At 54.1% G+C, this 26,582-nt stretch overlaps 10 protein-coding genes across 10 annotated transcripts; 3 read left to right on the top strand and 7 right to left on the bottom strand.

Moving 5' to 3' along the window:
- Window positions 1–363: 363 nt before the first annotated feature.
- CLUP02_02023 (uncharacterized protein) lies at window positions 364–1,669 on the bottom strand (the record flags this gene model as incomplete). Its single annotated transcript, XM_049281058.1, has 7 exons — window positions 364–538; window positions 604–637; window positions 721–742; window positions 799–937; window positions 1,004–1,078; window positions 1,134–1,565; window positions 1,665–1,669. 7 exons carry the CDS (start codon window positions 1,667–1,669, stop codon window positions 364–366), a joined length of 882 nt encoding a protein of 293 aa, XP_049137015.1.
- Window positions 1,670–3,438: 1,769 nt separating this feature from the next.
- On the top strand, window positions 3,439–4,282 carry CLUP02_02022 (glycosyl hydrolase family 12; the record flags this gene model as incomplete). The annotated part of the gene is made up of 2 exons (XM_049281057.1): window positions 3,439–3,773; window positions 3,883–4,282. The coding sequence occupies 2 exons, from the start codon at window positions 3,439–3,441 to the stop codon at window positions 4,280–4,282; spliced, it is 735 nt and encodes a 244-aa protein (XP_049137014.1).
- Window positions 4,283–4,571: 289 nt separating this feature from the next.
- On the bottom strand, window positions 4,572–7,348 carry CLUP02_02021 (uncharacterized protein; the record flags this gene model as incomplete). Its single annotated transcript, XM_049281056.1, has 3 exons — window positions 4,572–6,793; window positions 6,880–7,123; window positions 7,340–7,348. 3 exons carry the CDS (start codon window positions 7,346–7,348, stop codon window positions 4,572–4,574), a joined length of 2,475 nt encoding a protein of 824 aa, XP_049137013.1.
- Window positions 7,349–8,478: 1,130 nt separating this feature from the next.
- On the bottom strand, window positions 8,479–8,889 carry CLUP02_02020 (uncharacterized protein; the record flags this gene model as incomplete). Its single annotated transcript, XM_049281055.1, has 1 exon — window positions 8,479–8,889. The coding sequence occupies one exon, from the start codon at window positions 8,887–8,889 to the stop codon at window positions 8,479–8,481; it is 411 nt and encodes a 136-aa protein (XP_049137012.1).
- A 2,545-nt stretch (window positions 8,890–11,434) lies between these two features.
- On the bottom strand, window positions 11,435–12,422 carry CLUP02_02019 (uncharacterized protein; the record flags this gene model as incomplete). The annotated part of the gene is made up of 5 exons (XM_049281054.1): window positions 11,435–11,583; window positions 11,667–11,738; window positions 11,800–11,977; window positions 12,032–12,065; window positions 12,127–12,422. The coding sequence occupies 5 exons, from the start codon at window positions 12,420–12,422 to the stop codon at window positions 11,435–11,437; spliced, it is 729 nt and encodes a 242-aa protein (XP_049137011.1).
- A 971-nt stretch (window positions 12,423–13,393) lies between these two features.
- On the bottom strand, window positions 13,394–14,730 carry CLUP02_02018 (uncharacterized protein; the record flags this gene model as incomplete). Its single annotated transcript, XM_049281053.1, has 2 exons — window positions 13,394–13,640; window positions 13,700–14,730. The coding sequence occupies 2 exons, from the start codon at window positions 14,728–14,730 to the stop codon at window positions 13,394–13,396; spliced, it is 1,278 nt and encodes a 425-aa protein (XP_049137010.1).
- A 37-nt stretch (window positions 14,731–14,767) lies between these two features.
- Window positions 14,768–17,145, bottom strand: CLUP02_02017 (uncharacterized protein; the record flags this gene model as incomplete). Its single annotated transcript, XM_049281052.1, has 10 exons — window positions 14,768–14,937; window positions 14,997–15,326; window positions 15,416–15,675; window positions 15,781–15,986; window positions 16,041–16,157; window positions 16,230–16,419; window positions 16,510–16,589; window positions 16,646–16,846; window positions 16,931–17,064; window positions 17,130–17,145. 10 exons carry the CDS (start codon window positions 17,143–17,145, stop codon window positions 14,768–14,770), a joined length of 1,704 nt encoding a protein of 567 aa, XP_049137009.1.
- A 3,686-nt stretch (window positions 17,146–20,831) lies between these two features.
- On the top strand, window positions 20,832–21,128 carry CLUP02_02016 (uncharacterized protein; the record flags this gene model as incomplete). The annotated part of the gene is made up of 1 exon (XM_049281051.1): window positions 20,832–21,128. A coding segment is annotated over one exon (297 nt), but the record flags the coding sequence as incomplete, so codon positions are not given.
- A 147-nt stretch (window positions 21,129–21,275) lies between these two features.
- CLUP02_02015 (uncharacterized protein) lies at window positions 21,276–24,760 on the bottom strand (the record flags this gene model as incomplete). The annotated part of the gene is made up of 10 exons (XM_049281050.1): window positions 21,276–21,443; window positions 21,538–21,696; window positions 21,775–21,781; window positions 21,859–22,096; window positions 22,164–22,347; window positions 22,520–22,635; window positions 22,690–24,081; window positions 24,136–24,399; window positions 24,470–24,649; window positions 24,712–24,760. The coding sequence occupies 10 exons, from the start codon at window positions 24,758–24,760 to the stop codon at window positions 21,276–21,278; spliced, it is 2,757 nt and encodes a 918-aa protein (XP_049137007.1).
- A 294-nt stretch (window positions 24,761–25,054) lies between these two features.
- CLUP02_02014 (uncharacterized protein) lies at window positions 25,055–26,328 on the top strand (the record flags this gene model as incomplete). Its single annotated transcript, XM_049281049.1, has 2 exons — window positions 25,055–25,663; window positions 25,723–26,328. The coding sequence occupies 2 exons, from the start codon at window positions 25,055–25,057 to the stop codon at window positions 26,326–26,328; spliced, it is 1,215 nt and encodes a 404-aa protein (XP_049137006.1).
- Window positions 26,329–26,582: the final 254 nt, after the last annotated feature.

The raw sequence follows: 26,582 nt of genomic DNA, 5'->3' as shown, positions 1-26,582 counted from the left end.
CATCCTCTGTGGAGGAGGCAGACAAGCCACCAACGGGCACCCTGTTGCGGCAAATCGCTCTTCCTGTTGGCTCTTGCAACGCGCGATTTTACCCATTTTCCATTCCTCAATGAACGACGTTCCGTAGTTCCGTTCGTTCCTCAGTCATCCCAATTGTCTTCTACCCACTCCCATGTTCTGGGCCTAGTGGAGGCCGGCTGCCCGTCGCCGCGTAAAACCCGTACCGGCCGGCGTACGCCACAAGTCTCAGTCCGTCTCTCCTCGACCCCTGTCACAGTGCGTCTTCACCTACACCACCCTTTCCTCTCCTCTCTTGGAGCCTCGTTCCTACACATAAATGTCAGGCTTAGGAAAATCCGCGACTCATAATCTGGTCCCGAGCACGTGGAACCAACCACCCCTTCTGAGAGTCCCCTGTTCTCTTTCCGATCGGGAACGCAGGACAGATGAGACAAGCGCCGGTGTTGAGTCGCCTTCAGGGATCCAGCAACTCAAATTCCATTCCTCGGAACCGGGACCCTCATCCCCTGAACGCATCCTAGATCAACCCTCTTGAGTGTCGATATACCAAGACAGCCTCAATACCAAAAGACATGACTGCACACGCCCCTCCAAGCAGGATGAAAAGCAATGATATCTGATTAGAGTTGAGTCTATGCCATCGGCTACGCTACTCAGATGAACCCGCCGCTAGCCAATGTGCCAATTGTCAACACACACCACCACCACCCCTCTCACCATCCTACCCAAACATCACCACCATCGCGACGCGTCTCCACCGGCTCAGGCACGACGCACGCCCGCGGCTACAAAACAAGGAAAGGCCAGGTAGACAGCCAAGACATAACAGGGTCGAAGGAGATCTTCCCAGATTCGTGGGATGGCAGCGCCGAAGATCACACTACCTTGACCTCCGAGAGGTCCCCCAGTCTCTTGTCTGAGCTAGACGCGTCCTGTCTCCGAGGCTAGAACGAGGCGCTTTCTTACTTGGACAGGTACATACAGATAATCGATGGCGTATGCCAAGTGGCGCAGGCAAATCGCACCGTCCCCTCTATCGAAGGTGTAGTAGTCCAACCTTTCTTCCTCACATCTCATATGCCGTCAAAATAGTGCGGTTCGGCGCTCTCCACGCGAGGCTCGCTCTGCAGATACGAAGAAAAACCAAATATTCCAAGTGCAGAACCAATTCACGTCCCCAGATGGCTTGCTGGCCGAGCCTAGTAGGAAGGCGTTCAACAAGCGCACAGAAAAACCAAGTATCGACAATTGTGGGTGAGAGTTTCTCCGAGCCACTATCACATCTCGTCCTGCAAGCAGCCGTTCTTGGTTTTTCCTCGCACGAAAGCCACGAGCGGTTCTTGAGCTCGCCTAGGTAGCCCTTCCTCCCCAGGTCAAGAGGCTGTGAGCTAGACACAGCTAGATTCCTACAACGCCACCATGAGGTCGGGCCTCTCCGCGTTTGCTTTTGTGCCCTCACATCAATACTAGCTGCAATATGACTGAATTCAGATTGGGAGAGTTCCACGTTGAACTTGAACTTTACGGAGTAGCCAGCAGACTCACTGGAAGCTCCTCCAGTGAGACACTCGTGCTAGCAAGCTTTCAACCATTCAATGGCCAGTTGCATGAGGGCGCTACTATGACTCGACCGCGCTGACTACATCATCTTCACTAATAAATCATAACAATGACGCGAACGAGCACCTCATTGGCAAATGAATCTGCATACTATTGAATTTCACGTGAAGAAAAGGGAGGCCTAACAGATTGCAGAACTATGCTTCCAACCTGCGCGTCATGTCTCGATATACAGCTCAGTTCAGATAAGCGAATGTAGGGTCAGGGCCGCCAGATGGTCTGTCAGGGAACAGGCATCGTAGGATCCAGGGACCAGAGCAATTTCCTTCCGAGGCTGGATCAGATTCTAGGTAATCACGTAATCACTCAGAGCCAACGCCAGCCAAGAAGAGTCTGGGAAATCAGATCGGGTGCGCACGTACGAAATGCACGTTGAAATGACAGGTCTCGAAGCCGTGCAGAAGCGAGATCGCATAGGCGCCGATCAAGCGAGCCCGTTATCGTTACCAACGCTGAACTAGATTAAAACGTCGAGGGATTTGGAATGAGGGTACTCCGTACACCGAGATTAATCTCTAAACTCCGTGCCTCCACAAAGCCAGCCGTGTACGTCCGTAGCATCAAGAGTGAAAGTTGTGAACCAAAAGTTCACACTCAATCTCCCCAACAGAAGAAAAGCAGCATTTCGCACGCAAGCGTGAGAAGAAGAACAGAACCCTCGCATCTCGCACGCAACGAAAAGCCTCCGGTGCGTTTCCAGTAAATTAACGCCCGATCGAATCCCGCCAATCGCGGCTACCAGATCCCGCCTTGCCCCAGCTTCCCAACTCCACCTAGTCGACTCTTCTCGGTTACATCGCGGGGACCACCCGGCGCAGCAGCACAGGTTACGGCACTCTAACCCCGCATTTTCCGCCGGCAGTCCATGCTGCTTTCCACGAGTGCCAGGGCAGATTATATCCTCGAATCCCGTGCGTTGAAAGCCATGCCGGGGTAGATGTGGCGCCAAGTGACGCCGGTAATAATGAATAGAACTGCTGTGCAGTTACGCTTTGTAGTTTGTAGAAGAAAGAGATGCCGAAATAGTTCGGGATAAGTGACGGGCTTCCGCGAACATTTCAGAATACCTCAGAAACAGGAAATTGATCCTGATTCCAGGTCCTTATGACAGTTAATCCGATAATCAACTCAGCCATGAAGTTTTGCGTAAACGTCCCAAGAAACTTTAACCTTTGGACATCATCTCATCCACGGCCCCGGTTCTTCCTTCCCCACGTCACCAATAGCCGGGTTGCCCTGATTCGTGGTTCCCAAAACTCCCGAACTGGATGGATCTCGCCCGGGGTATTGACAACACCACGATGGGAGCCGCCAATGAAGAGCCGTCACCCTGGGCCTAGCTCACTATCCGTCCTACAGTTCTGGAGAGTTTATATCGAGAGCGGATATGATCATCGTCCCAATTGGTAACTCGCCCGTGCCAACTTCAGGGGATGAAGACTCTCGTGATCATATCAGCATACCCTTCCGAGGCAATTGCGGAAGGTAGGCCCACGAAACGGGTTCGGCATTGGTGACGATTCGTGCGGATACATAGAATGTTCCCACATGGACTGTGATTCTGGCGGGAGGCTGCTTGTCAATGCCAGGGACCCCGCGCAAGAATAGAGGATTGGCAGAAAGATGCAGTCCGGGACCAAGAAAGTCAAGTTCAACATATAACCATTTACAGATACACCGAAAAGCAGGACATATAAAACTTGACCATCCTTCCCCGGTACCACATCTCGTGAGCTTCCAGCCAGTTCCTTATCCAATAATCACAACGAGCTTTCTCTCCGTCTCTGCCCATCCACCATGAAGTTCTCCGCCATCCTCGCGCTCCTCCCCCTGGCGCTCGCCAGCCCGACGCCGACGACCGTCGAGAAGCGCGCGACAACCTACTGCGGCCAGTGGGACTCGGCCGTCACGGGCACCTACACCGTCTACAACAACCTCTGGGGCATGTCCTCGGGTACCGGAAGTCAGTGTACCATCCTCACCGGTCTCTCCGGCAGCAACCTGCAGTGGTCCACGACCTGGTCCTGGTCCGGCGGGCAGTACAACGTCAAGTCGTACGCCAACGCCGTCGTCAACGTCAGCAAGAAGGCCCTGAGCGCGATCAGCAGCATCCCCTCGACTTGGAACTGGAGGTATGTCTTGTTGCTCCGTCACTGTGTACTCCTTGTCCAAGAGAAAAGACCAAAGACGTTATCTACACACAAAAACCATCGAGGATGATGACCACTAACACCCCCAAAGCTACTCCGGCACAGGCCTCGTAGCAAACGTAGCCTATGACCTCTTCACCTCCTCCACGGCAACCGGCTCAGCCCAATACGAAATCATGATCTGGCTCGGCTCCCTCGGCGGTGCCGGCCCCATCTCCGCCACCGGCAGCGCCATCGCCACCCCGACCGTCGCCGGCCGCACCTGGAACCTCTACAAGGGCGTCAACGGCCAGATGACCGTCTTCAGCTTCGTCGCGCCCAGCAACGTCCAGAGCTTCAGCGGTGACCTCAAGGCGTTCGCGACCTACCTCATCAACAGCCAGGGCCTGCCTTCCTCCCAGATCCTCCAGAGCATCGGCGCCGGTACTGAGCCGTTTGTCGGGTCGAATGCTAAGTTTACTACGACTGCTTACACTGCTTCTCTTTCTTGAGAGAGAGGCTTCTGATTGGGTTTCTGAGCAAAGTCATGTGACGTTGAATTGGGGGGGGGGGGGGGGGGGGGGCCACTGGAAACTGAGACAGACATGTGGCATATGGGAGGGCCAAAAAGAAAGCTGTTTTGAGGACCACATTTCGCTTCACTGTCCATACTTATTTCAAAACAAGTATATATCACAAATGACCAAAAGTTGCGCCTTCACACGAGAGTAAGACGGAACACTAGAAACTCGTTGGGAAAGAGAAAACTTGTGACCGAAAGGAGATTAGTTTTGTTTTTTCTCATCGCCAATAACCAGGCGCTCGATAGTGTGCCATGCTCTGCTGCGCAGAGACCTCAAGCCTTCCCGACCAGAAGCAGTGTCGTGGCCCGGTGGTTGTGCCAAGTTCTGCCACGCCTTCAACGGCAGCCTTCTTCGCAGCCTCGTATGCTGCTCTTGTCTCGATGCGAAACGCCTTGATGGCCTCTAGGACGTCCCGCATACCATGAAGCTCTGCCGCTCTGGGAGGTTTCAACTCTGGTGGCATGACAATGGCGTCCCAGGCCGCGTGGAATATGAGAACCCCTTCCGGCACGCCAGCTTTTACGTGCGCTGGGGTGGCTGGTCCTACTCTGCTTCTAAGCAGCGGGTTCGTCACAAGGTTCATATACTCGTTAACAGCAAGGCGGTTTGAGCCCAGCATGCCGTCGCCAACCCAGATTGTCCGGTCGAATTGACTCCCGCCCCATGTATCACGGTAGGGCATAGACACGCCCTGGATATCGCTGTAGGGGAATGCGCTCAGACGGACTGTGGCGGGCTGAGTGTGGTGCGTAGTGACTTCGTCCCCCGCTGTTGCTTGCTTTTTCCTTGTGGCTTCAGGCAGTAGCTGGGGCCGGCGCTCGTCGCCGAAGAAGCTGAAGCCCTCACCCTCGCCCATATTCAAGAGCTCTTCCGCATCCAAGTCGTCTGCGGCTGAAAATCCGGCTGGATCCTCAATGGGATCGGCTTCAAACTCTAGACGAAGATGACGCAGGCCATGCAGGAGTATTGGACTACGTCGCGATGACGATTGAGAGGCAGTCTTTCGGATCGCACGTTCCTGGAGACCACCCAGCGTGAGAAAATGCACAAGCTTGTCTATCAACGGCCCGTTGGAGCGACGTGGGATCTTGGTCAGAGTCAGAGACGTCAGCCGGGGGTTCATGTCCGGTTCGAATGTCTGTGGGAAGGCCATCTGAGATCGTTCCCTAACCACTGTCTCGGCTAGCCAGAGTCGTGCCATGGTTGACAGCCCATCAGTCTCAAGTGTCGGAATCTGCGTCACAAACGAATGGTGAATCCTCAGCACCCGCAGATTGGACGAGAATACGGGCCTAAAGACGTGCGCGCAGCCCAGAGCGCCGCGCAGAGTGACGTTCTTGGGCCATGGGAGGAGATGCTGCTGCTTCAAAGCAGATCCTTGGATTGGTAGAAAGAACGGAGCATCGCAGGAGAGGTCTTCCAGCTGGCCTTGCGAGCTACGCAGCAGTCTCTCCACACCTGAAGAAGTGATTTGAGTGTCTGAGATGTGCAGATGGGTGATCCCGGCGGGTGCAGAGCAGATGTCGAGGTACGGCACGTCTGACCAGTCAGGCACCGGATGATCCATGTCTCCCGCAGTTGCGGCCTTAACGTAGTCCACACTGTCTCGCCTCAACGGAGTTCTGCCATTGGCTCGCACTGCTTCATCTTCTTGTAAATCGCGACCTGTAGCAGCTGAGTAAATGGGAGCATCCACGAAGTGCCGCTCGGCATCGCTAAAGGTTGCGCTCGAGTCGGATTCCTGGATGAACATGAATGGCCCAAATGTGTCGTTTCCTTGACCATCAAAGACAAGTTTGCCCTCAGTCATGAATCGAGACTGAGACCTCAAAGATGGACTATTGAAGCAAAGTGCAGCAAATTGGTCGAGAACACCGTCTGTGATTCTGTTTTCGCTGATATCCAGACTCCAGAGCGAGCTCTTGAAAGCCTGGAAGAGCATCAAAGCCATGGAGTCGTTGATCTCCCGACGTCTCACCTTTAGGACCTTTAATCTGCGTAGGTTGCGTCGTCCGTGAGCTGCAGCAATCAGAGGCTGCAGGGAACCTGGCAATCCGGAAACGTCTAGAAGGACCAGCTGCTGGAGCTTGTCCGATGCATAGAAGCCGTTGGGGAGTTGATTTTGACAATAAGCGACACTAAGAACCAATAGGCCTTGCCGAGAATCTGGTGGTGTCGTGTTTGCTTCGGACGCCAGGATGGTCGTCAAGAAGGCGGGGTCCGCCTCGGCATGCCCTTCTAAGAGGATACATCTGAGGTTCGGCAATGTCTTGGAGAGTTGAAGCAGAGTGTGAGGTATTGTCCTGCTGCTACTGTCGGACGAGAAGTGGGCAGTGTCTTTTGCAAACTCGCGAAAGTCAAGCGTCATGATGAGGGCCAGGGTCCTCGGCCGCAAGCGCTGCATGCGGTCGAAGATAAATGTTAGGTACCATTCAAGGTCTTTAACACCCCACCGAGATAGTAGCAACAACGTCAGCAAATGGTATTCCTTAGTTCAAAACGGGTGTAGGTTAAGACAAACATACCGTCACTTGGATCCAGTCCCAACCGTCGAACGGCGACTAATGGGTCGTTCCAAAGGCGGGGCGCGAAGACGGCGTAGAAACGTTTATTCACAGAACAAAGACTAGTAAAGTCCTTGTCTGCGACGTATGGTGCCACCAACTCAAGCCAGTCGAGTTTACTGACGGCATCCTGATATGATGGCAGCGTGGCCATGATGGTGTTGGTGGCTTTGTTCACGCCTTCTAATTGAGACCACTTGGGACTCTCATGCCAGGATCATGGGGTATGTAGCAGACAATGAAACAGCTTGCTGCCTCTCTCTACTGGTTTGGGGGCCAGCCCAGGCCGAAACAGCCGCCGATGCAGAGAAGCAAACGTGGGTGCGTTTACTGCTAGACAATCTTGCTGGAGCAAGATGAGCGGGCGATACGTTACAGCGGCCGATCAAACAGTCGATGATCGATGTGAAGCTTGCATTACGGACGGCATGTGCAGCTAGTCGCGATATGGAAAAGTGCGAATGTGGCATCCACGAGACCGAGGCTGGAAAAAAGAAAGTGGCGTGAGAGTCGTGAGATGGTCGTCGCCAGACATGAGAATGATGCGGATTCCGTTCCAGTGAACAATGACGCGCGGGCCAGATTGCGGCCCAGCGGGATATCGACAATTCTTTGAGGGCGGGCTGTCGGGGGTTGTGCTCGAGAGGCGATGCAGCGATGCTGGATGCTGAGAAGCAGGGGGCGAATGCAGGAATGAAGTCGAAGCCACGCCGGTTGGAAATCGTTGAGGATGACCTTCAGCAGATCTGTTTTGATGAAGTTCAACGACAAGCCGCAAGCGTCCCCAAGCAAAGACGAGCTTTCAGACGGGGTAGACACGTGGGTGACATGGGAGCGCCCGGCGACAGTGATAGGGCATGGGAGCGGTGCCGTCGTGGTGATTGTTCGCTGCGTGTGAAGATTGTCGGGCAATCATTGCTGGGAGGCTGGGGCTGGGCGTGTAAGATTGCCCCGATTGTTTCTGTCGCCTCACATTCAGTGATCTGCTTGCTCTGCCGTGTCTGCCTCCTTCGCCTGGCTTGCCTTGTTCTGGGCGATCGGTCGGGTGGTGTTGGTTGACGTCAGCAGCAACTCGAGGCTGTGGCTATGCATGCATGCATGCCAACACTGTTTGTCCGTACCGCACGTATCGCAGATGACCAAGGGTTTGTCTGTACGACTGAAAGGTAATATCCGTAATCCGTACACCGCAGGACCAAGAGGTGTGGGAAATCCGAAGACAGGAATTCGCGGGGTTCGGAAAAGAATGCCGTCGTCAACCGGGCGAAAGTGAGGACCCGTGACCGTAGCGTGTGCTTACCTAATGTAGAGACTTCTCCGCTGGAAGCTGGATGGTCCCGAATTACCTAAGCGGTCATGAGATACGTACCTCGGGAGCCCCCGGCGTGTCCGGCGTCTTCTTCCCGTGGCTAACGCGGCAAAGCCGGCATTGGCAATGGACGGGAGTGCCGCAAACTCACGCCAGAGTATCCTCTCAGCTAACCTCGCAAGACGACATATCCCGAAGCTAACATTGACTTCGATAGTCCTAGTCTACGCGAGCCGAGTCCGTCTGATAGCTCACGCAATGCGGAGCCGTGAGCGGTAGGCGGGTCCGACCAGAAAAAAATGACAACGGCCAGGGTCCTTCCAAGCTTGCAAGCCACCTTCGGCGCTAAGTCTCCGGAGCTGCGCCCCGGCCTGGTGCCCCACACAGCCAATTGCGTCGGAGTCTCCACTCCGTGGCTCGTAAGCTTCCAGCCAATCCCGCTCCGTCTGTACCCCCGCATCCGATGGTCCCAAGAGGTCGAGACCCGGCCGACAGCCGGCGCTGCCCCCGCATCGTCGCACGGCGCACCTAACGGCTTCCCACACCAAGGGAAAGTTCAGAGCAACCGTAGGTTTTCCCTTGCGCTTTGGCGACACCATCAGAAGAACTACGGACGCAGCTCCGTAGGTCCACCACACCAATGACCACACACCTAAGCTCATCCATTCACCAGCCCCCGAATGAGAAAACCATCCTCCTTCTGACCAGACAACCACCCGTCACGACATCATCTGACGGATCATGGTTTGTTATTCTCATCTCTGTGCGGCTAGTCAACCTCTTTAACATGGAAAACAAGGCACACATCCTAGCCACTCAGCTCCAAGCTCTCCAAAGTACCTCTGTCCGCGTAATGCATCGCGAATGTTCGCGATAGACTTAATCACTGACTCATAGACTAAACGAACCTAACCGGAAACTCCAATGGATTGAGGCATATTCTAACGACCACGAACGATCCTCTTCTCTGCCGCATCTTGCTTGTCAAGCGTCGGTCCGTCCACCCGTCCCACCCTCACGCATTCAACTTCCACCGGACGGCATACGCTAAGAGAAACGACGGAAAGATGCCTCAGAAGGATTTGGCCTTGTTTTGATAACGTTACCTCGGCACATGGACAACTGGCCGCTTCTTATCTCGTACGAACGTCGCACTCCCCGAAGTCGCAACAGCAGCCTTCTGCCTTTCGCTCTACAACTCCTGGTACCTTGCCTTGGTTACACAAGGTCCCACTGCCCATGTCTCTACACGATGAGATGCTGCAGCACACCAGATGCAGCGGCTACCCGAATTCGATGGGCTGCATGCTGCCCCCCTGCGAACGCCGCGCCCTCTTGGGATTTCCTTGTGCTTCCAGGGCACCAGGGGTGAGCAGAGGGCCAGAGGGGGCACAGGGGACACATGCATCTTGTCCTGACAAATTCCCGCTGTCCTACCTATCATTGTCCTGGACTCCTGCATGCTGGCCTGCCTGCAGCTTGCCCACCGACAGCGGACATTTTTGCATCTTCAGTGGAACGCTGCCATCCCATCCCGTGCGAGAGCACCAGTAGTAGCACCAGCAGCACCAGCGTCAGACCTCTCCTGGCAGGGTTTCCTGTGTGCCTGTGTAACGACGACGACGTCGACAGCGCTGAGCGACGAACCCCCTCCCCTGCCCATATCCCGAGAATATGGTCAAGATCGACGGTTTGACAGGGTCGCCGCAGGCTCCGAATGCCTACGCTCAGGCCAGCCTGACTGGGCTGCCTAGACGCGCTACCACCCTACCAACCTGCCAACCTCTGGACCTGGGAACCCCAGCTGCCCATCCATCAGCCCGAACCTCGACTCATCTCATCTCTTGACCAGTTATTGCACCGGAATGGCCGTTCGGACAAGGTCACCAAGGTCTAGGCATTTCCGGGGTGGAGTGCTCCGTCAGTGCGTGTGTGTATGGAGTATGGTGTGTGTGTGTGTGTGGTTCAACTGCAGCACTGCTTAATCAAACACGCTTTGCGCCCGTAATACCGAGAGAAGCAGTGTTCAGTCTCGTCTCACTCTCTGAGATTGAGTTGTGGTCTTCCCCTGCTGCCCTGCTACTCACTTGCTCTCTCGCCTTTTGCACAGCAGAAGGCCCTGTGGTCCTAATTCGAATTTGCTGCTGCTGCTGCTCCTGCTGCTGTCTTTCATTGTCATGCAAACGGCTTCGGCTCGTCTTTCTTTCTTCGCCAATCAAAGCGAAACCCCATCACTTATGAAAGAAAAGGTTTACCACATGGGAATAGTCACACAGCACGCCGCCCTTCCCGACCAACCATGAGGCTCCCACGATTAAGCACCCGTTTCGAAACAAAAGAGGCCAGACGGAGATTTCTCTTCGTCTTATGTTGCACTTCGGAGTCACCTGTCAAATGTCGCGTCGTCCAGGCACTCTGGCTGCTACCTACATGGCAAACCCAGGCTTGCCAGGCTACTAGTTCTCTTTCGTCCGGGGTGGCCCTGCTCAAAATGACCGACTCCCGCCTTTTTTCTGCCCATCGGGCATCGGCTTTTGACCCCGTCAGGCTTGCTGTCTCCTCCTCCCAAGTTCCTCCTCCTCTCTCCCCTTCGCCCCTGGTCGATTGGTCCCCCCCCCCCTGCCTCTGATCATCTTACCCCTGCCCATTCCATCATTCGCATCGGTTCGTAACCTTCGTCGCCCTGTCGAACCTACCTATCAAGAGGCCCCCTAGATTCCAGAGCAACCATTGTACCACCAGGTCCCAACTTTCTGCTATGGATACCTCTTTTCGTAAAACCTCTTTTGCCCCTGCTTTCCCACCAACCCTATTTCGTGATCCCGTCAATCATCCCGATTCGCGCGGGACGTAATCCTGATGACGGAAGCTTACCTGTAAGAATGGGGGCTTTTTTTTTTTTTTTTTTTTTTTTTTTTCCTTTTTGAAAAACGCAACTACGGTTGAACTAACCGCACACGCCGATGAACTAAGCCATAGACCAGTATCCGTACCGTAAAAACTCACGCCGTTCGAACTTGCGCTAGCCCGTGCACTCTTCACGTTAAGCCTCTCTTAGTACAAAAAGCTCGCTGATCTCCGCCACATTTTCAGATCTTGATTCTGAATAGAGGCACGTATTGGCCAGAAGGTGAGTAAGACAACGGGAGCACGGGCTAGCGTAAGTTCGAACGGCGTGAGTTTTTACGGTAGTCTCTCTCTCTCCATCTAGCCCACAATGAACGTTTCCCCAAAACCCTGACGGCCTGACTCTCGACTCGCGTCCCGGATCGTCCACGAGCCAAGGTCATGATGGGGCAAACTTACGAGAGCCTGAATGGGCAAAAAGAGGCAGAAGGAGAGTTTTCGTCTGAGCCCTGGTCCTGAACTAGAGCATGGGATAAGATCATAAGAGAGGCTATCAAGCACGTTCGTCCCCATCATTAACCCTAACCCCTACCTAGTTCTCTTAGATATTCTTCCTTGGCGGATGGAGCAGGGGAAAAAGCGGTGGTGCCTTGTAGTCTCGACTCTTGCAGCAGGAAAGAGAGGGAGAGGAAGAGGAACGACGCCAAAATCCGAGACAAGCATACCTTCGCTCTGGCCGTGCCTTGATCTTGACCCCCTGGCCCTGTCTATTCCATCACCCGTCCACGGTTCCACCTTGACCACATACGCGTTTGGAAGTGGGGAATCTGAGTGACCCGGGCGGTGATCGTCAAGTTCACCTACCGAGACGAGAATGGGACGAGAGGGGACCTCAGCTGAAGGCTGTCCGTTGTCAGATTGATGATTGCAACGCTGTTACAATAGTTACGCGTTGACCACTACTACGGTCTCCCACAAGGCCAAGATGATCCTACGAGATCGGGTAGTATCGAGCCAAAATATCAGATATCACCTGCAGTAGGTATGCATACATCAAAGCAGTACCAAGATTCTGACGGGCAAAATCGTCTCCATTGAGTATAGACTGATCTACTTTTTTGGGAGATGCAAAGACGTAGCTGAAGGATGAGATTCCCCGACAACTCAACATGTCAAGTCTACGCCATGCAGACGAGATGTGATAGAAGTTCGGATGCCACCTATCCTGCGTCGCTCTGCTCTCGGACTTCAGCTTTCTTCGTATCATCAGTACGTCAGGTAGACTGTTAAGTGCCTGGATGTAGTGATCAAAGACCCGTACTAGGGGAAAATATCGGGGTTCTTTCATCTTTTGATCTTCGAACCTTGTTTTCTCTCACATTTCTTGGTAGTGACAATCTAAATCGTAGAAACAATGGTAATCTCTTTCGTATCCTCGCAAACCCAGTAGAATAGGGTAGTTATTCAGTACAGAGTAATAGACCACTCCTCCCCTCCCGTGTCCCCATTTTTCGCCGTTTGAACCCCCAAAAGTAAGACAAAGTTGGCCTCCTTCCCGGTATCCCCTACTCCTAGTTTTCGCGCCAGAGACAGGATCTTCCCCTTTGGTATCCTCCTTCCCCTCTTTCTCCCACTGCCGCCAATGTTTTTGATTGGTACTCATACGACTTCGTTTTTGAACGTCTTTTTAATCGTTAAGAATATATGTAAATCTTGTGAGTTTTTTGTGTGTAGGTTGTAGTGTGTGTGTGTGTGGGTTGATATTTCTCCGCGGCAATCGTAAAAATGCATGTAAAGTCGTTGCGCAGGGACGGTTGGTGGGATGTGTTGACAACCTCCGATGGGAATTCCAAGCGTCTCTCTCTGATAAGCAAAAACATCCTCCCCAGTTTGACCCATACAGTAGAGAAACAAGTAACGTAGAAATAACACAAAGTGACAAAATACACCCAGACAGTTTGCCAAATATACGCCTAAGAAAAAAGGTAATTTTTCGTGCAACAGAATTATTACAGGTTGGAAAGGCAAAAAAAGATTTGTGTTTGTTGCAGCAATGTTGCAAGGATGAGCAACATGCAGAGAAGTGGCGTTCGCATCCTCGTTGGGGATCCTGGGAATTGTCTTGGAAATGAAGAGAAGCAGCCTATCGCCATGGGAAATCCCGACTTGGCGTTTCTTGCTGCCCCTCTTTCTCGGCCGGAGTGGCTCTCGAGTTCCCAGTGGCCCCCAGGAAACGTCCCGTAACACCCCGGTTCGAAGTGTCTCACTCCAGCAGCAAAGCAGTAGAGATAGAGTAAGAAACTTTGATGTCTCTCTCTCTCAGTTCTTGTTGCTGCCGCTACTGCTGGGGCTTGAGCTGGTGCCCGTCTTGACGCGCTTGCGGCTCTTGCTCTGCAGGCACATCTCGTCGTAGAGCTTGGCGGCCTTTTCGTTGTACGGCGTCCTGCTGCTCTTGCCCTGCTTGTGAAGAAGGAGATGGGAGACAAAGTTGTCGCGGCGCTCCTTGAACACGTGGTTGCAATTTGTTGCAGGGCACGTGTAGAGCTCAACCTCCTTTTCGTGGGTGCTAAAACATGTGTTAGTGGCGTTGTAATTGTGAGTTTGAGCGATGAAGTAGATACTTACGCCTTGAAGTGTCGCTTGAGATGCTCCTTTCTCTTGAAAGTCTTGGTGCAGTCGGGATATGTGCAACGCTCCCGTCTAGGCGCCACGTGACGGACCTTCATTGAGCCGCACTCGAGGACGGAGCCATCCTGGTTGACCTGGATGGACCTCAGTTGCCGCAGTGCCTCCATATCGTTCTGGTTCTTCTGGAGTGCGAGAGTCTTGCGCTGGACCTCGGCGAAGAGCTTGCGCCTGGGGTCCTGGCGGTGGTGGTATGCGGCCGCTGAGGGGGGAGTGAGGCGGGGGATAGGGGAGTCTGTGGTCTCGCGCTTGACAGCGCTGCTGTTGCCGCCGTGCATGGCCTGAAGAGGCGACGTTGAGGGCGTAGCCTCATTGCCGAACATCATGATGGGGCTCTCGCTGCTGCAGGACCAGATGTGAGCGTTGCTGGGTGTGGAGCTCGGGAGGCCGCGGTGGGGAGTCGGCATCACGAAGGGTGATGAGCTCAAATCCGGGTGGAGAGAGTATTGCTCAGCATGGTGGTGGTGATGTTGTTGGTGCTGGTGTTGGTGCTGGTGAGGGTGAGGCGAGGACATGCCGGGCATGCAGTGGGAGTTGAGGGTAACGTGAAGCATTGTGTTGTAGTCGAGATGGTCCATGCCGTAGCCTGCACTCTGCCTCCTTGAGGGGGTGACATGTGTTGAGGCATACTGCATGGGCATCTGGATCTTCACCTCGTCGGGCTTGGGGAAGTAACCCTTGTGATCTTGTGATGGGGCATGGTCGAAGGTGAAGGAGCTGTGGGAGGAGAAGGAAGCGTCGAAGTCAATGCTGGACTGGCTGTGATCGTGAGGTGTTGAGCGGCCAGAGCGAGGAGTGAAGGGGCCGTTGGGGTCGTAGACAGAGGAGGCGGCAGAGAAGCTTGGTGTTGTAGTCCCGCAGCTCATGGAACCGTCAAAGCTAAAGCTGGTCTCGGGGCCACCAAAGGTCTCCATGATTCCATCAATGGAGTGGTCCTGCTCCTGTTGCCAGAGGTGCGAGTGCGACATCATTGTGTGAGAGTGTGTGTATGTTATTGATTGTTGTTGCTTACTCGCTGTTGTTCGAGAGAGGGGGTGAATTCGTTTCTGAAGAGGGAGCGAGTTGTCCGGTTAAAAGTAAGATGAAGAATGATGGGATAATGGAAGCGTTCCACAGACGAGCAGTCGAGGCAGTATTATATCGTGGGACGGAGGGGGACGGAGATGAAGATGACGCCCCTAAAGAGTGATGGACAGGTATATTCTCACAAAATGGGGAAATAGTGTCATCAATACACCAACTGGGAGAGACAGAGAGCCCCAGATAGGAATGTATCGAGGTCTGAGTACGTGATAGTGGAGGTGGAGTGGAGCGTGGGAGGGAGAGCTGCGAAGAGCCAGCCGGGGGGTGTAGGTGTGGGAAGAATGGGCGTGGAGTTTGAAGACGTGATGGTGGTGGTGGTGGGGGAGGAGAGGAGGGCAGAGACACACAGAGAGGGCTCTAATCTCCTTCGCGGGATCCACCAATCTATGGACGAGAGGATGGTGAGGGTCTAGAGCAGAAGAGCGTTTCTTGCGGCGGGAAGAAGAGGGTCCAGTCCAGTTCAGTCCAGTCTGTTTCGTCGTCCCTGAGAAACAATGAGACGATCGCCCGGTCCATGAACGCAGACCCACGTACATATAGGTTTTAGATCAATGGATTAGCTGGACCAGGTACGGTACACTGGGCGGCTTAAGCTGTTGATCCAAAAGACAAGCTCGAGCCAGTTGCTCTCTTGTTCGCCTACGATTCTTGATCCCGGCATGGCAGGCGAGAGACAGAGAGACAGAGAGAGATAGAAGGACAGGCTCAGGGCTATGCCTGTCTGCATGGGTTCTGAGTTGAGAAAGCAAAGAGTCCAAATCTGGAGCAACTGGCAGGGTACACAGCCGAGTCCAAGTTTGGGGCTGCTGGGATACGGATACATCATGATCAAACTACCCATTCGTCAAGCCCAGACAACCAAAATCCTACTCTATCTTAGGTTGCAGTTTGTGTGGATTACCCTTGTCCTTGGGGGGGTTCGTAGTGATCGAGTCAACTTTGACCGGGGTTGACCACGGCCGAGGAACTGCTGCCAGGCAGCTGGAGACTCGGAGAACCGACCGGGGGACACACTCGACGAAGAAGAAAGAGTACCTGCATGAACCGCTTCTGCTTGTTCAAGGATCGCGGGTTGGTGAAGGGTGAGGATGATGGACGACAAGGGGGGTAGGGTGGATGGTTCACAATCCACACGCTCTTGAATCTTGGTTCGGAGACATGGCTCTATCGTCCTCTGTATCCATCTCTAGATTTGGACGTCCGAGCATTGCAAGACAACCGGTAGACTTCCACTGGTGAGGTCGGAAAGAAGCAGGGAGGCCGGAAGGGCCCCATTGTCAGACGTGAGAGCAAGAACGCGTCTCCGGTTTTCCTCCTACTAGCTGGCTAGCTATCAAAGGTACATGACACCGCGGGCCAGAAACAGCCCATGGCGAGCGGGACAGACAGCTGCAGTGGTAGTGGTGGTGGTGGTGGGGTTCAACAGAGGACAGAGAAAGCGTATGTCTGTGAGATACCGGTAGCCTTGGGCGGAGGGGAAGGGGAGACTGGGATGAACGGGAGGCCGCGAGAGAGTGTGTGTGAGAGTGGGGACGCCCAGACGTAGTTGGCTGCCGTATATGTCTCTCAGCATCTGGCTTTATGTTTGAATGTGTGTAACCTTGGGGAATGGAGATATGCCTGTCAAGGAATGGAAGAAGTGATAACTTGATACGTACCACACTCACTGGCCGAGAATTTGGCCAGCTGTGGTGTGAGACATCAGGCACAGGCCTCCCCTCTGCCCCCCTGATGCAAGCTCTTCTGCCTTTGGGCAATAATCGGCTCTCTTGCTCTTCCTCTCTCTCTCTCTCTTTCGCTGACGATGGAGTATGTATGATGCAGTTGAGACACAGTGCAGAAAATGTGAAAAGTGACAAGGGCCTGAAGAGCAGGCCGCAGGACGCGAAGGAAGAAGAGAGAGGCAAGAAAAGCAAAACCTAGTAGTCCGGCGCTGTGGACCCCGGTCAAATCCGCATGCCATCTTGACACGGAGCTCGCACAGTGAGGTGGAAGAAGATTTACCTGACGTAAGGTATGCATGCACATTTTCACTTGGTACGGCATGGCTAGTTGGTCTCAACTTCTTTTCCTACTACTCTCTCTCACTGTAATGATGGATAATAGTGGTGGGTGAGTGAGTGAGGAAAAGAGGCGCTGAAACAGGGACGATGCAGATGAGAGATGTGCAAAAAGCAAAGATGAAGCGATTCTGAAGGAGACGGTCTCCAAGCCAGAGGGGACTAGAACTGCGAGAGGACCAAAACGAGTAAGAATGACCGGAATGTTGTGTGAGAAAGAAGCGCACCAAGGCAGAAAGCCATTGGCAAGAGATAGACGGCAAGCTTGCAAGAAAAAAGGTTGAGAAGGGAGAAGGCGGGAAAAAATGATGGAGCGACGGAAAGTTATCGTCCGACTCGGGTCGCTTGAGTCAGGGACGCACCGTAAGTTAACGACGGGCTGAATATTGGGCGATGTGAGATTTGATAGCGTTTCTTTCGGTGTTGGTGTTGCTACCTCTCTCACTCACTCACTCTCTCACTGTGAGCAAGGTAGTGTGAGTGAGATGAGAGAGAAGGATGGAGGGTGATTGGATTGACGAATGGGTGGGAGAATGGCAGAAACACACACACACACACACACACCTGAAGGCCCTGAACACGGCAAAAACGGGCAGAACATGGGCCTGCCGCTTCTCCACCAACCAGATCGGCCAATTAGCAAGACTCATCGACGAGATGCCTGCCGTTGATCCCTCATCTCATTGGTTCCCAGCTCATGTGAGAAGCCTTTGATGTTGTATGAGAGTGCTTATGTCATCTAATCTCATCTCATCTCATCCACCCTTTCACTCACGCCCTCCCCTCACTCATTGAGTCGACGAGTCCCCATGTCTTCTCTCCCCCCATTCAAAAGCCTCGACACAATGGGAACACGACGAGGACCCTGGACAGCCCTTCCCAGAAAGCCACCAACAAGGGCTGCGATCAAGGCACGCAGGCACGCTTGAAAGGTAAAGCGGGGATAGATTCAGACACCATTGACCATCCATGTTTAGACCCCCAAAGATCCTTGACAAGGGCAGGGCGGCTCATCAGTAAACCATCCACACCCACCCACACACACACCCCTCTCCATCATCATATTCGTCGTCACCATATTCTCTCTCTCTCTCTTTTGCTGGGTATGTACTCCGTACGGCTATGTCTCTTTCTCTCCGCCAGGACCCATGTCGACCATCATTCTCATCTTGCCCACGCCCTAACAGGCCCGGCGAGGTGCTCTACGCCTCTACGCCACCCCTCTCTAGCCTACCAACAAGTTAGAACTCCCGTCTGTGGTGGCTCGCCGGCTCGCCGCCTGGGGCTGGCTGTGCCGCTGTCCACTATGTCTAGACGTCCTTCAATCTTTCAGTCTGGGCTGGTCCCCGGCACTGCTGCACGCTTGCTGCAAGTCCTCCGATTCCTGGGACGAGCTATAACCTGTCGGCCAACCTTAGTCTCCGATGCTTTGGGAGGCTTTTTTCTTGCGCCCTCTCCGGTCCCACGTTAGGCCCGGGAAACAGGACGGGCGCCAGACTGATACAGACTGGTTCGAGAGGGCAGAGAACGCGAAATAGAGTCAGACGAGAAGGACCCTTTCAAAACATTTGGTCCAATGTTGACCAGCCACAGCCAAAGGGAAGGGCAAGGCAAACTATCAGAAACTGCTAGCGTCGTCGGCATCTGATCCAGCGTTAGCAAAGTAAGAAAAAAAAACACACACACTCGCGTCTAAACAACACGCGCTACTTGGCGCGCCGCCGTCCAAAGGGATCCCCGCTGAACAGCCTCGCGCGCGCCCCCAATCCCCAGTCGTCCAACTCAGGCACCCGAGAATCCGTGCGTCTGCCGCCTCGTCCGTGTGTCTCTTTTCTCGGTCGTCAAAATCCATTGTGGATAGGTATCCGTAGTGGTCTCCATATCGAGTGGTGTGCCTGGCCAGTTCCAGCAGCCGGCGAGGAAGTGGATGATGGGAGGATGGAGGATGGGCAAATCCCCTCTCTTCGCAACCCAGCACCGCATCGCATATGCTAGATGGTGAATATCCCGTATGGATATCGCCAAGCAAAGAGAATCTGTCACTATTAACCCACTTTGGCTCTCTGCATCCCCCCTGTCGAGCTGCAGTCAGTTCGCCCACATCCGTGATCGACGTCAAGCTGCCGGACCCGAGACTGTCGCTCAGGTGGACAGGGTTGCCCATGTCCCGCTTCCTCCCCCCCATATGCCATGGTTATCGTACGCATTTCCCCTTCTCACCTCTTTCTCGCTCTCGCCTCTGTCTCTTTCGGATTTCCCATCCCGCACCGATCGCCATCACGGCTCACGAGCGGCCCCGAGCTTCCTGTACTGCTGTCAAATACCTGGCAGATCACCCGGCCTGGTGGGGAAGCGGGCATGGGGGGAGACGCGAAAGCCCTGGCCAAGATGGCACCGGGCAAGGCAGACGTGGAGAAAGAGGACGATCCGCACTCGCTATCTCACTCCAAGATAGGAACCATTGTGAATAGGACGGACCAGAATGGGATCCCTTCACTGCCCCTCCTCCATCAAATATCACCGAAGTCATGACGGGAAAGCTGGAGGCGTGCGTGTTTGTCGTGCTTGTACCTGGCGTCGTCGTTGTCGGCTTGTGCTTGGCTCCCTGTCCTCGTCAAGGTTGTCCCCCCCGTCCACCCACCGTTCCCGCCCAGCCTCTCACACAGATCCAATCCAATCACTCAATCCAGGTTAAAGCTTATACGACCTTAATTCGGACGAACTCTTTCCCACCACCACTACCACATGGCCGCTCTTTGTTCAATCCCGCACGGAACCGTTTCTCGCTCCCATCGGATTTTGGCCAAAGGGCTTGGTCCAACGGTCGACGATCATCATCACGACAACGACGCCGTCAGTGCGAATCGTCCGATTTTGACAACTTATTTCTGGGACAAAGCGCACAAAAGAGGTTTCCTCCCATACAACGACAACCGTTCAGCCCGTGACTATCCCCATAATACCAGTCAGTACGTCTAGCTCGATTCGTCCCATCGACATATCTGTGCAGTACCCGTACGCTTGTATTAGTCTCCCCCGCGGCTCTTATTCGGCTACACAACAATAAGCCGTCTTCCTTGGAGTCCCTAGCTCCAGGTGTCTCCAGGTGCCACCGGCATCCTCTTCTTCTTGTTCCAAATTCCATGATTCCAAAACCCCATCCGCGCCTCCGACGTTAGTGGCCCATGTTTCGTGTCCCTTGAACAGAGGCGGCAGCCAAGGGAAAAAAGGGCAGTCTAGCAACCTTCGGCCGTTAGTCCACCACCACCACGACCGTACAAGAGAGTCTAGAGAAGGAGGGGAGGGAAGAAGTGATACAGGACTACCGGTTCAAACGAATTGACTTTCCACAAGGTCTATCTGTCTGTCTCTTTGCGGCTTTCGCCGCTCCGCAGTCTGACTCTCCTCTTTTTTGCCCTTCTCATAGTCTCGTAGACACTGTCGAGTTCCCACAACGCGTGTCAAACGAGACCTGTCTTTTTTTGGCGTTGGCCTTGCAAGAGAAGTCTTGTGTGAGGCTTCAAGAACTCCATCCACACACACAGAATCACATTCACGCAGCAAAATTTTCGTTACTTTTCTTGATCCTCAGCACACGCGAGAGGAATGCTCACGTTGGCCCCCTTTTCCCTTGTTATGTGTAAGAAAACGCCCGCCCCCCAATCATGACGCGTGGGAGGTCTCTCCTATTGTGTTTCCAACGTAAGGTAGATAGACAGAGGGAAAGACAAGTAAGAGAAGTTTTCGCCTTGCCACGACTTCTCATGAGGAACGCAACAACTCTCGCGCGAGCGACGCAGGCTTTTGGAGGGGTCTCACCATCGTGGCCCGCGTAACCCGCGTTCCTGGCCGGAGCTGGGCCGTCGGTCTCGCTCGGCCACCCTCTTTCCTGCCTGTCCCTCTCTTTCTCTCGCTCTCTAGCATTCTAGCTCTATCTTGTCCGTAACTACCGTATCAAGTCCCTCTTGCCCTGGACCCTCTTTTTTTTGCCCACATCCGCCCGCCGCCGCCGCGTCGTCTGGTTCGGATTGAACCCCGTTAGCCTGGACTCAAAATCGATCTCTGTACTACCACAAGGCACTTGCGATTCGGATGCTACACTAGAGTCCCATCATTGCTTGCCCTTGGCCCCTCACTCTCTCACACACTCAATGGACTGTTGCCCACATCGTTTGCCCACATCTTCGGCCCCCCTTGAGCATTCGGTCCAGACAAGGTCAGTGTAAGTAAGTTCGGCGAAGTGCCCATCCCGCCAACTTGGGACGAGCAGATGACAATGTTCCGAGGATTTTTGTGACCTGTCACTTTTCTCAAAGTGCCATATGCAGCAGGCCAAATTCCCGATATCAACATCGAGGACACGCTAGACCCGCTTAGACCGTAGCATCATCTGCTGAATGTCTCTCCTCGGGCCTCTCGAGTGGCCCCAATATTGGTGATCCTTGCAGAGTCAGTTTGCCCCTGGCAGATGGGCTGATTCTACAGAGGCCCTCCCCGAAGTCCCATCTCTCCCACTCTCGCCGCGAATCTCTCGCGCTTTTCTCGCTCGGTGTGTGTGTGTATGAGTCTATGTGGATGTCTCTTGCCCCTGGCGTCCATTGTAGAAAAGAGGTTATGGGCAAATAGCTCGTCCACCATACCCGGCGTTAGGAGATCAAGGGGGAGGATGTTCTTCGCGATTGCGCCCTCTTCTGCAGCTATCCGGAAGGAGAGGGGAAACTCTGGGGATGAAACCATTACCTTGGACCGTTCCAATTGAGGGGTTTTCGGACGCTCTTCCGTAGTTTCTGCAAGCTATTGGCAAGCTTCGTCTGATGTCCATCGTGTCCGAAGAGAAAGTCGTTCCACTTCGTGCCTTTTGGAAAGGCTCACCAGCTCCCTAGTTTACATATGCTACTGCAGTCAGGCCACACACGAAAAGCCTCTTTCGCCTCTTTTTTGCTCGCTGAACAAGACCTGCTAGAATGCGCCCTTCGAACCTCTCTGGAATTCCCAATCGAGCCAGAAGCTTCCAAGACAATCGCCCCTGACGAGCTGGCTAGAGCCTTTGGGGGACTTACACGAGCTTCAGGAATGCCATTGTCGTGGACCAGGCGGGCGAAGGTTCCACTTCGTTCGTTACGCGTGAGAGCGGTTCCTGGCTCCCGTTGCTTCCGCGGGGTGGGCTTTGCTCTTCCAGCCCGCCGTCGCGATTCTGCTGAATGTCTGCCGGCTTACTGTCCATCTTCCCCGAGGTATCTGATGGATCCTCTCGTTCCCACCGGACCAAGAGTAGAGTTCGACTAGGACGACGGGTGCCCTCGAGTACCTACTGATTGTTCGTCGTTTCGCCTCCGGGCTTTGTCGGGGATCCCGCATTGCCGGCAGTTGTCCACCTCCGTCCCTCATCCGCGGGTTCGGCCTAGTGAACACTGGTGCATCCTCCACGGTGGCTAGAGCAAAGTTCTCGTTCCCAATACTGTCAGCTCATCCGGGTAGCGTATATGATATTCTAGTTTGGCGTAGGTCAGCGCAGGGCAGAATACGATGGATCACCAGAGAAAATTCAGCAGAGGGGCTCGGTCCAGAATTGCAGCGAAGCATAATCGGCGAAGGAAAGGCCTGAAGTTTATTCCACTGCCTCCTCGTTCTGGGCCATGATCTCGTTGTCCATGTCTTCCAGCACTCCCTGCATCTCCTCCTCGGTAGCCTCCAAGCCATCGGAGCTCATGAGTTTCGTGTCCTTCTCCTCAGCTAGGGCATGGTCAGCTATTATCATGTATTATGTGGGACATGGTTTGGACTTACTCCTGGCCTCAACCAGCAAGTTCTCCTGAACCTCGACGTTTGTCAAGACTGAGTTGTCCCCAATGACACAGCGCTTGCCAAGAATGCATCTCGTAAGCTTGCAGTTCTTGCCCACCACGGCGCCTTCCATCAGTAGGCACTGTGACAGCTTGGCACCCTCGTTGAGCTGGCAGCCGGCTCCGACAACGGACTCCTTAATGGCCACCTTCTCTTCCACTGTGACGTTCTCTCCGACCAAGCTGTCGGCCTTGGTGATTGTCGTTCGGCCCTTGACGCCCTCAGGGTACGCCACCTTTTTGGCGTGTGCGAAGGGGGATGCGGCCTCGCTACCAGTCTCTTCCACTGAGGGAACCTTAGCCAGTTGTAGTGATACGTTTAGGAGTAATTGAGCTGTGTCTACACGGCGTATCATGGGTGCGTCGGCTCCAGAAGGATGTACATATGCGATAATCGGTGGTACGTTGAGCGAAGCTCCCTTAGGATTTGTGCCGTCAAAGTCTTTACCATCGAGAGCATTATCGTCAATGCCTCTGCTGGGTCGCAGCTCTTCAGGGTCTTCGTCTTGGGGCGACGAGGCGCTCTCCTGCAGTGAATCATCGTCGTCGCTGTCGTCTGCCTCTTCCTTACGCAGAACCTCGTCCAGTTGAAGCTTTTCCGCAAGACCCTTCTGCCAGGTTGCCTTAGCCCACCAGCCAATGACATCTTCGCCGATGTTTTCCAAACGATCATTCTTGTCAACAAAGTCCATGATCCATCTTGGTAGAATGTACAAATGCGCGTCTCTGTGGGTCGTGAGCATCTTCAGCCGAGGATGGCTGCGCAGGAGACCATGACGGACAGCGAAGCCTCTCCGTGTCTCCATGAGATCCTTCAGCGAGTCTGTGGGTATGGACGTCACCAGATTGGAGAGGTTAGGGAGTAAAGATCCTTTAGGGGGCGCAACGGGGGAGGGAGTCGACGGTGTTACTGCGATGAAGTCCGTCTCCTCTCCTTTGACCGGAGTTGCCGTCTTCGTCTCGTACCAAACGCCCAAACCGCCGCTGAAGGGGCTCTGTCTGCTTCCTGAATACTTTGGTGCACTCAGCAAGTCTGACATGCTTGCGCCCTTGACCATCCATGCCTGCAGCAGCTTCTCGCCGGCGACCTCGCAAATGAGATCGCAGGGAAGAACGACAAAATCGGACTTGACAAGTTCCTTGACCTCAGGCAGGCGGAGGATCTCAGCCGTACCTGTGGTTTGGTCCAATTCCTTGGGAGCAAGGATGTCTGGTCTCGGCAGGGGAAGTGCTGTCAAGTGAGGGTTGGTGTTCAGGGCAGTGGTCATTGCTGCTTCTGCAGATGCCGGGCAGATGAGAGTAATGTCTACAGTAGTCAGCCTCATAATGTCCATGACTAATGGCTACTGTGAGAGCTCATGATGAGCCCAGCAACGAATGAAGCACCTACTTGTGATGCCCATACGATAGCAGAAATCGACGGGATACCAGACCATGGGCCGATTAGCAATGGGCAAGAGCGCTTTGGGGTTCTCATCGGGATTCGAAGTGAAGGTCGGGAACGAGGATCCCGGGCCGCAAAGGACCAAGGCTTGAAGCCCTGGTGAGGGCATCGACACAGCGTGGGGCATCTCGAAGTGATTTGGCGGGGTATCTCGATTGCGACAAGTGACTGCAGCAAGAGATGCCGGGGTGTGAGAGCGTAGAAACTGGGCTGTTGAGATGTGCGATGCAAGATCGATTCGTCTCGGGCCTAGTTGAAGCTAAGGTTCTGTAATGCCCACACCAATGCCGGTTCAATAACCCGTTTCTTGATATTTTTGTCTGCGCGCTGAAGGAGTCATCGCCAAAAAACGACCCGCGACCAATCGGCAGGGACCCACTATTGACGTCGCGCATCAAGGTGGGATGGTGCACGTGATTGTCGGTATATCCTCGGTCCGGCTGGCGGCTGCTCACCTTGGCTGACAGGCAGGAGGGCCAGGTGAGAGATTTTGGCCCGGCAACCAATGGCAACACGGCCAACCTCGGGATCCCCCCTGGGCCTTAGCTCCTTGCCCATTCAATTCCCCCATGTTGATGTTCCCCCAAGACCAGCCACCCGAGCTCGCGACAAGTGGGTGATCTATAGCCCACCCCCCCATTTGCGATTTCCTGTCTGTTGACAACATCGAAAGCCGAAGCACGACTCAACACCGACGATTGCGATACCATTAGCGAATTCACAGACAAACCCAGCCCGACCACGGACGAAGCCGCCCGAATCGCTTGACGAAACTCGATAAGTTCGAGTACCTTGTATTTACGCAAACCCACATCTTATATATACCTAGGCTACGTGCCTAAGTGCAATGGTTGCGTCCAACTAAATGTCGTGGCCCAACGATCAGAATTCTCGGAGGCGAGGGGTTTGGAGCCATTGGGTGCCGCTTGCAGTTACTGTGACTGTCGCGACAGTCGGCATCGCAGCGTGGGTATGGAGTCAGCGCAAAGATGAGGACGATACGCCCGAAAACGAGCAGTACGCCGACCTCGACTACGACAATGCAAACTATGGCGACAATCCTGCGTATGGTACTTCCAGAAGACCCAAACCCCCATCCAGCAACGTCGGAACCGAAACATACGGCACGGCCGAGGGACCCCGAGATGCACCCGGGGATGGTCTGGGAGCAAGGATGTCTGGCGCATTGAGGCGCACGCCCAGCCCCCAGCAGTTCCTCGATGCTGCCGGGAAGACAGTGACTGCTGGCTTCGCCGCCGCCGGCGCTGCAGCCGGTAGGGCATTGGCCGCCATCAGGGAAGAGGACAAGAATGCGTACGCTGACCATGAGACATGGTCCGAAGAAGCGAATGCCAGAAAGGAACGATCTTCCGGGCCTAGAGACCCCAGCAAGCGACGAAGGACTGTTGCCATTGTGGTTTCCGCGGACAGCCATGGTGACGACTTTGACGAAGATGGATTCCATGAACACGCCGTAAGCCCATCTCTGTTAATTGCCATAGGCTCCGAAGCGCCTCGCTGACTCCTTTACAGTCCATTTTGTCGCATATCCCACGCTACACCAACTTCAACGACATCAAGCTCTTCGTTTTGATCTATGCGCCGGGTCTTAAAGAGACGGCGGGCGAGTCTACTAGTAACCTTCCGCCACCGTCGTTGAGCTCGTCCTTCTCTAACATTGAGCACCATCAAGCCCAGACGCCTGGTGAGGAGTCATCCAAGAGCCCCTTGATGAACACTTCGCCTGCGAACCCTGCCTTCAATGCTGTTTACTCCCAGGCATTGGCTTTGGTTGAGAAGGAGACCATGGTGATGCCTTTCACTACGGCCAACGGGCACACCCATATTCTTCGCCATCTCCAGCCCGAGATCATCTATCTCCAGGAGTCTCTTGCAGGCGACAACGGCGCCATGGTCGCCAATCTCCAGACCTGGCTGCGCCACGATATTATCCTTGTTGTGGGTGCCGAGGGTGGTGGCGGTGGTCTTGCTGATAGCGAGTCTGAGGCAGAGAGGCCTGGCAAGGAAGAAAAGTGGTGGCAGCGATCGGACCGCGTGGGACGTGGCCGAGGCGTTGTCGTCGTTGATGGCATGCGGGTCCATGACGACTGGGCCCGCCGTGTCCAGGGCAAGGAGTAAATAGTCTCTCCACTGTATAAACGAAGACTTCCAATAAGGGAAATCTGGTCTCATGGGAGGAAAGAACGGGTATGAAATGTGTGTTTTTTATTGGATTGGTATATACCACGAGATATCATGTAACGTTTTCATGAGCAGATAGGTAATTGACCGTTGCGACGCGAGATGAAAGTGTTTTGATAGTGCATTATCTTGATGACAAGCCCCTAAATATTACTTGCAACGTGATGAATATGATGTGCCACACTATTTCA

The sequence above is a fragment of the Colletotrichum lupini genome, chromosome 1 (genome assembly GCF_023278565.1).
Source record: "Colletotrichum lupini chromosome 1, complete sequence".
NCBI classification, from domain to species: domain Eukaryota; kingdom Fungi; phylum Ascomycota; class Sordariomycetes; order Glomerellales; family Glomerellaceae; genus Colletotrichum; species Colletotrichum lupini.
Note: the sequence above shows the minus strand (reverse complement) of the source record. Positions and strands in the feature narration are given on the sequence as shown.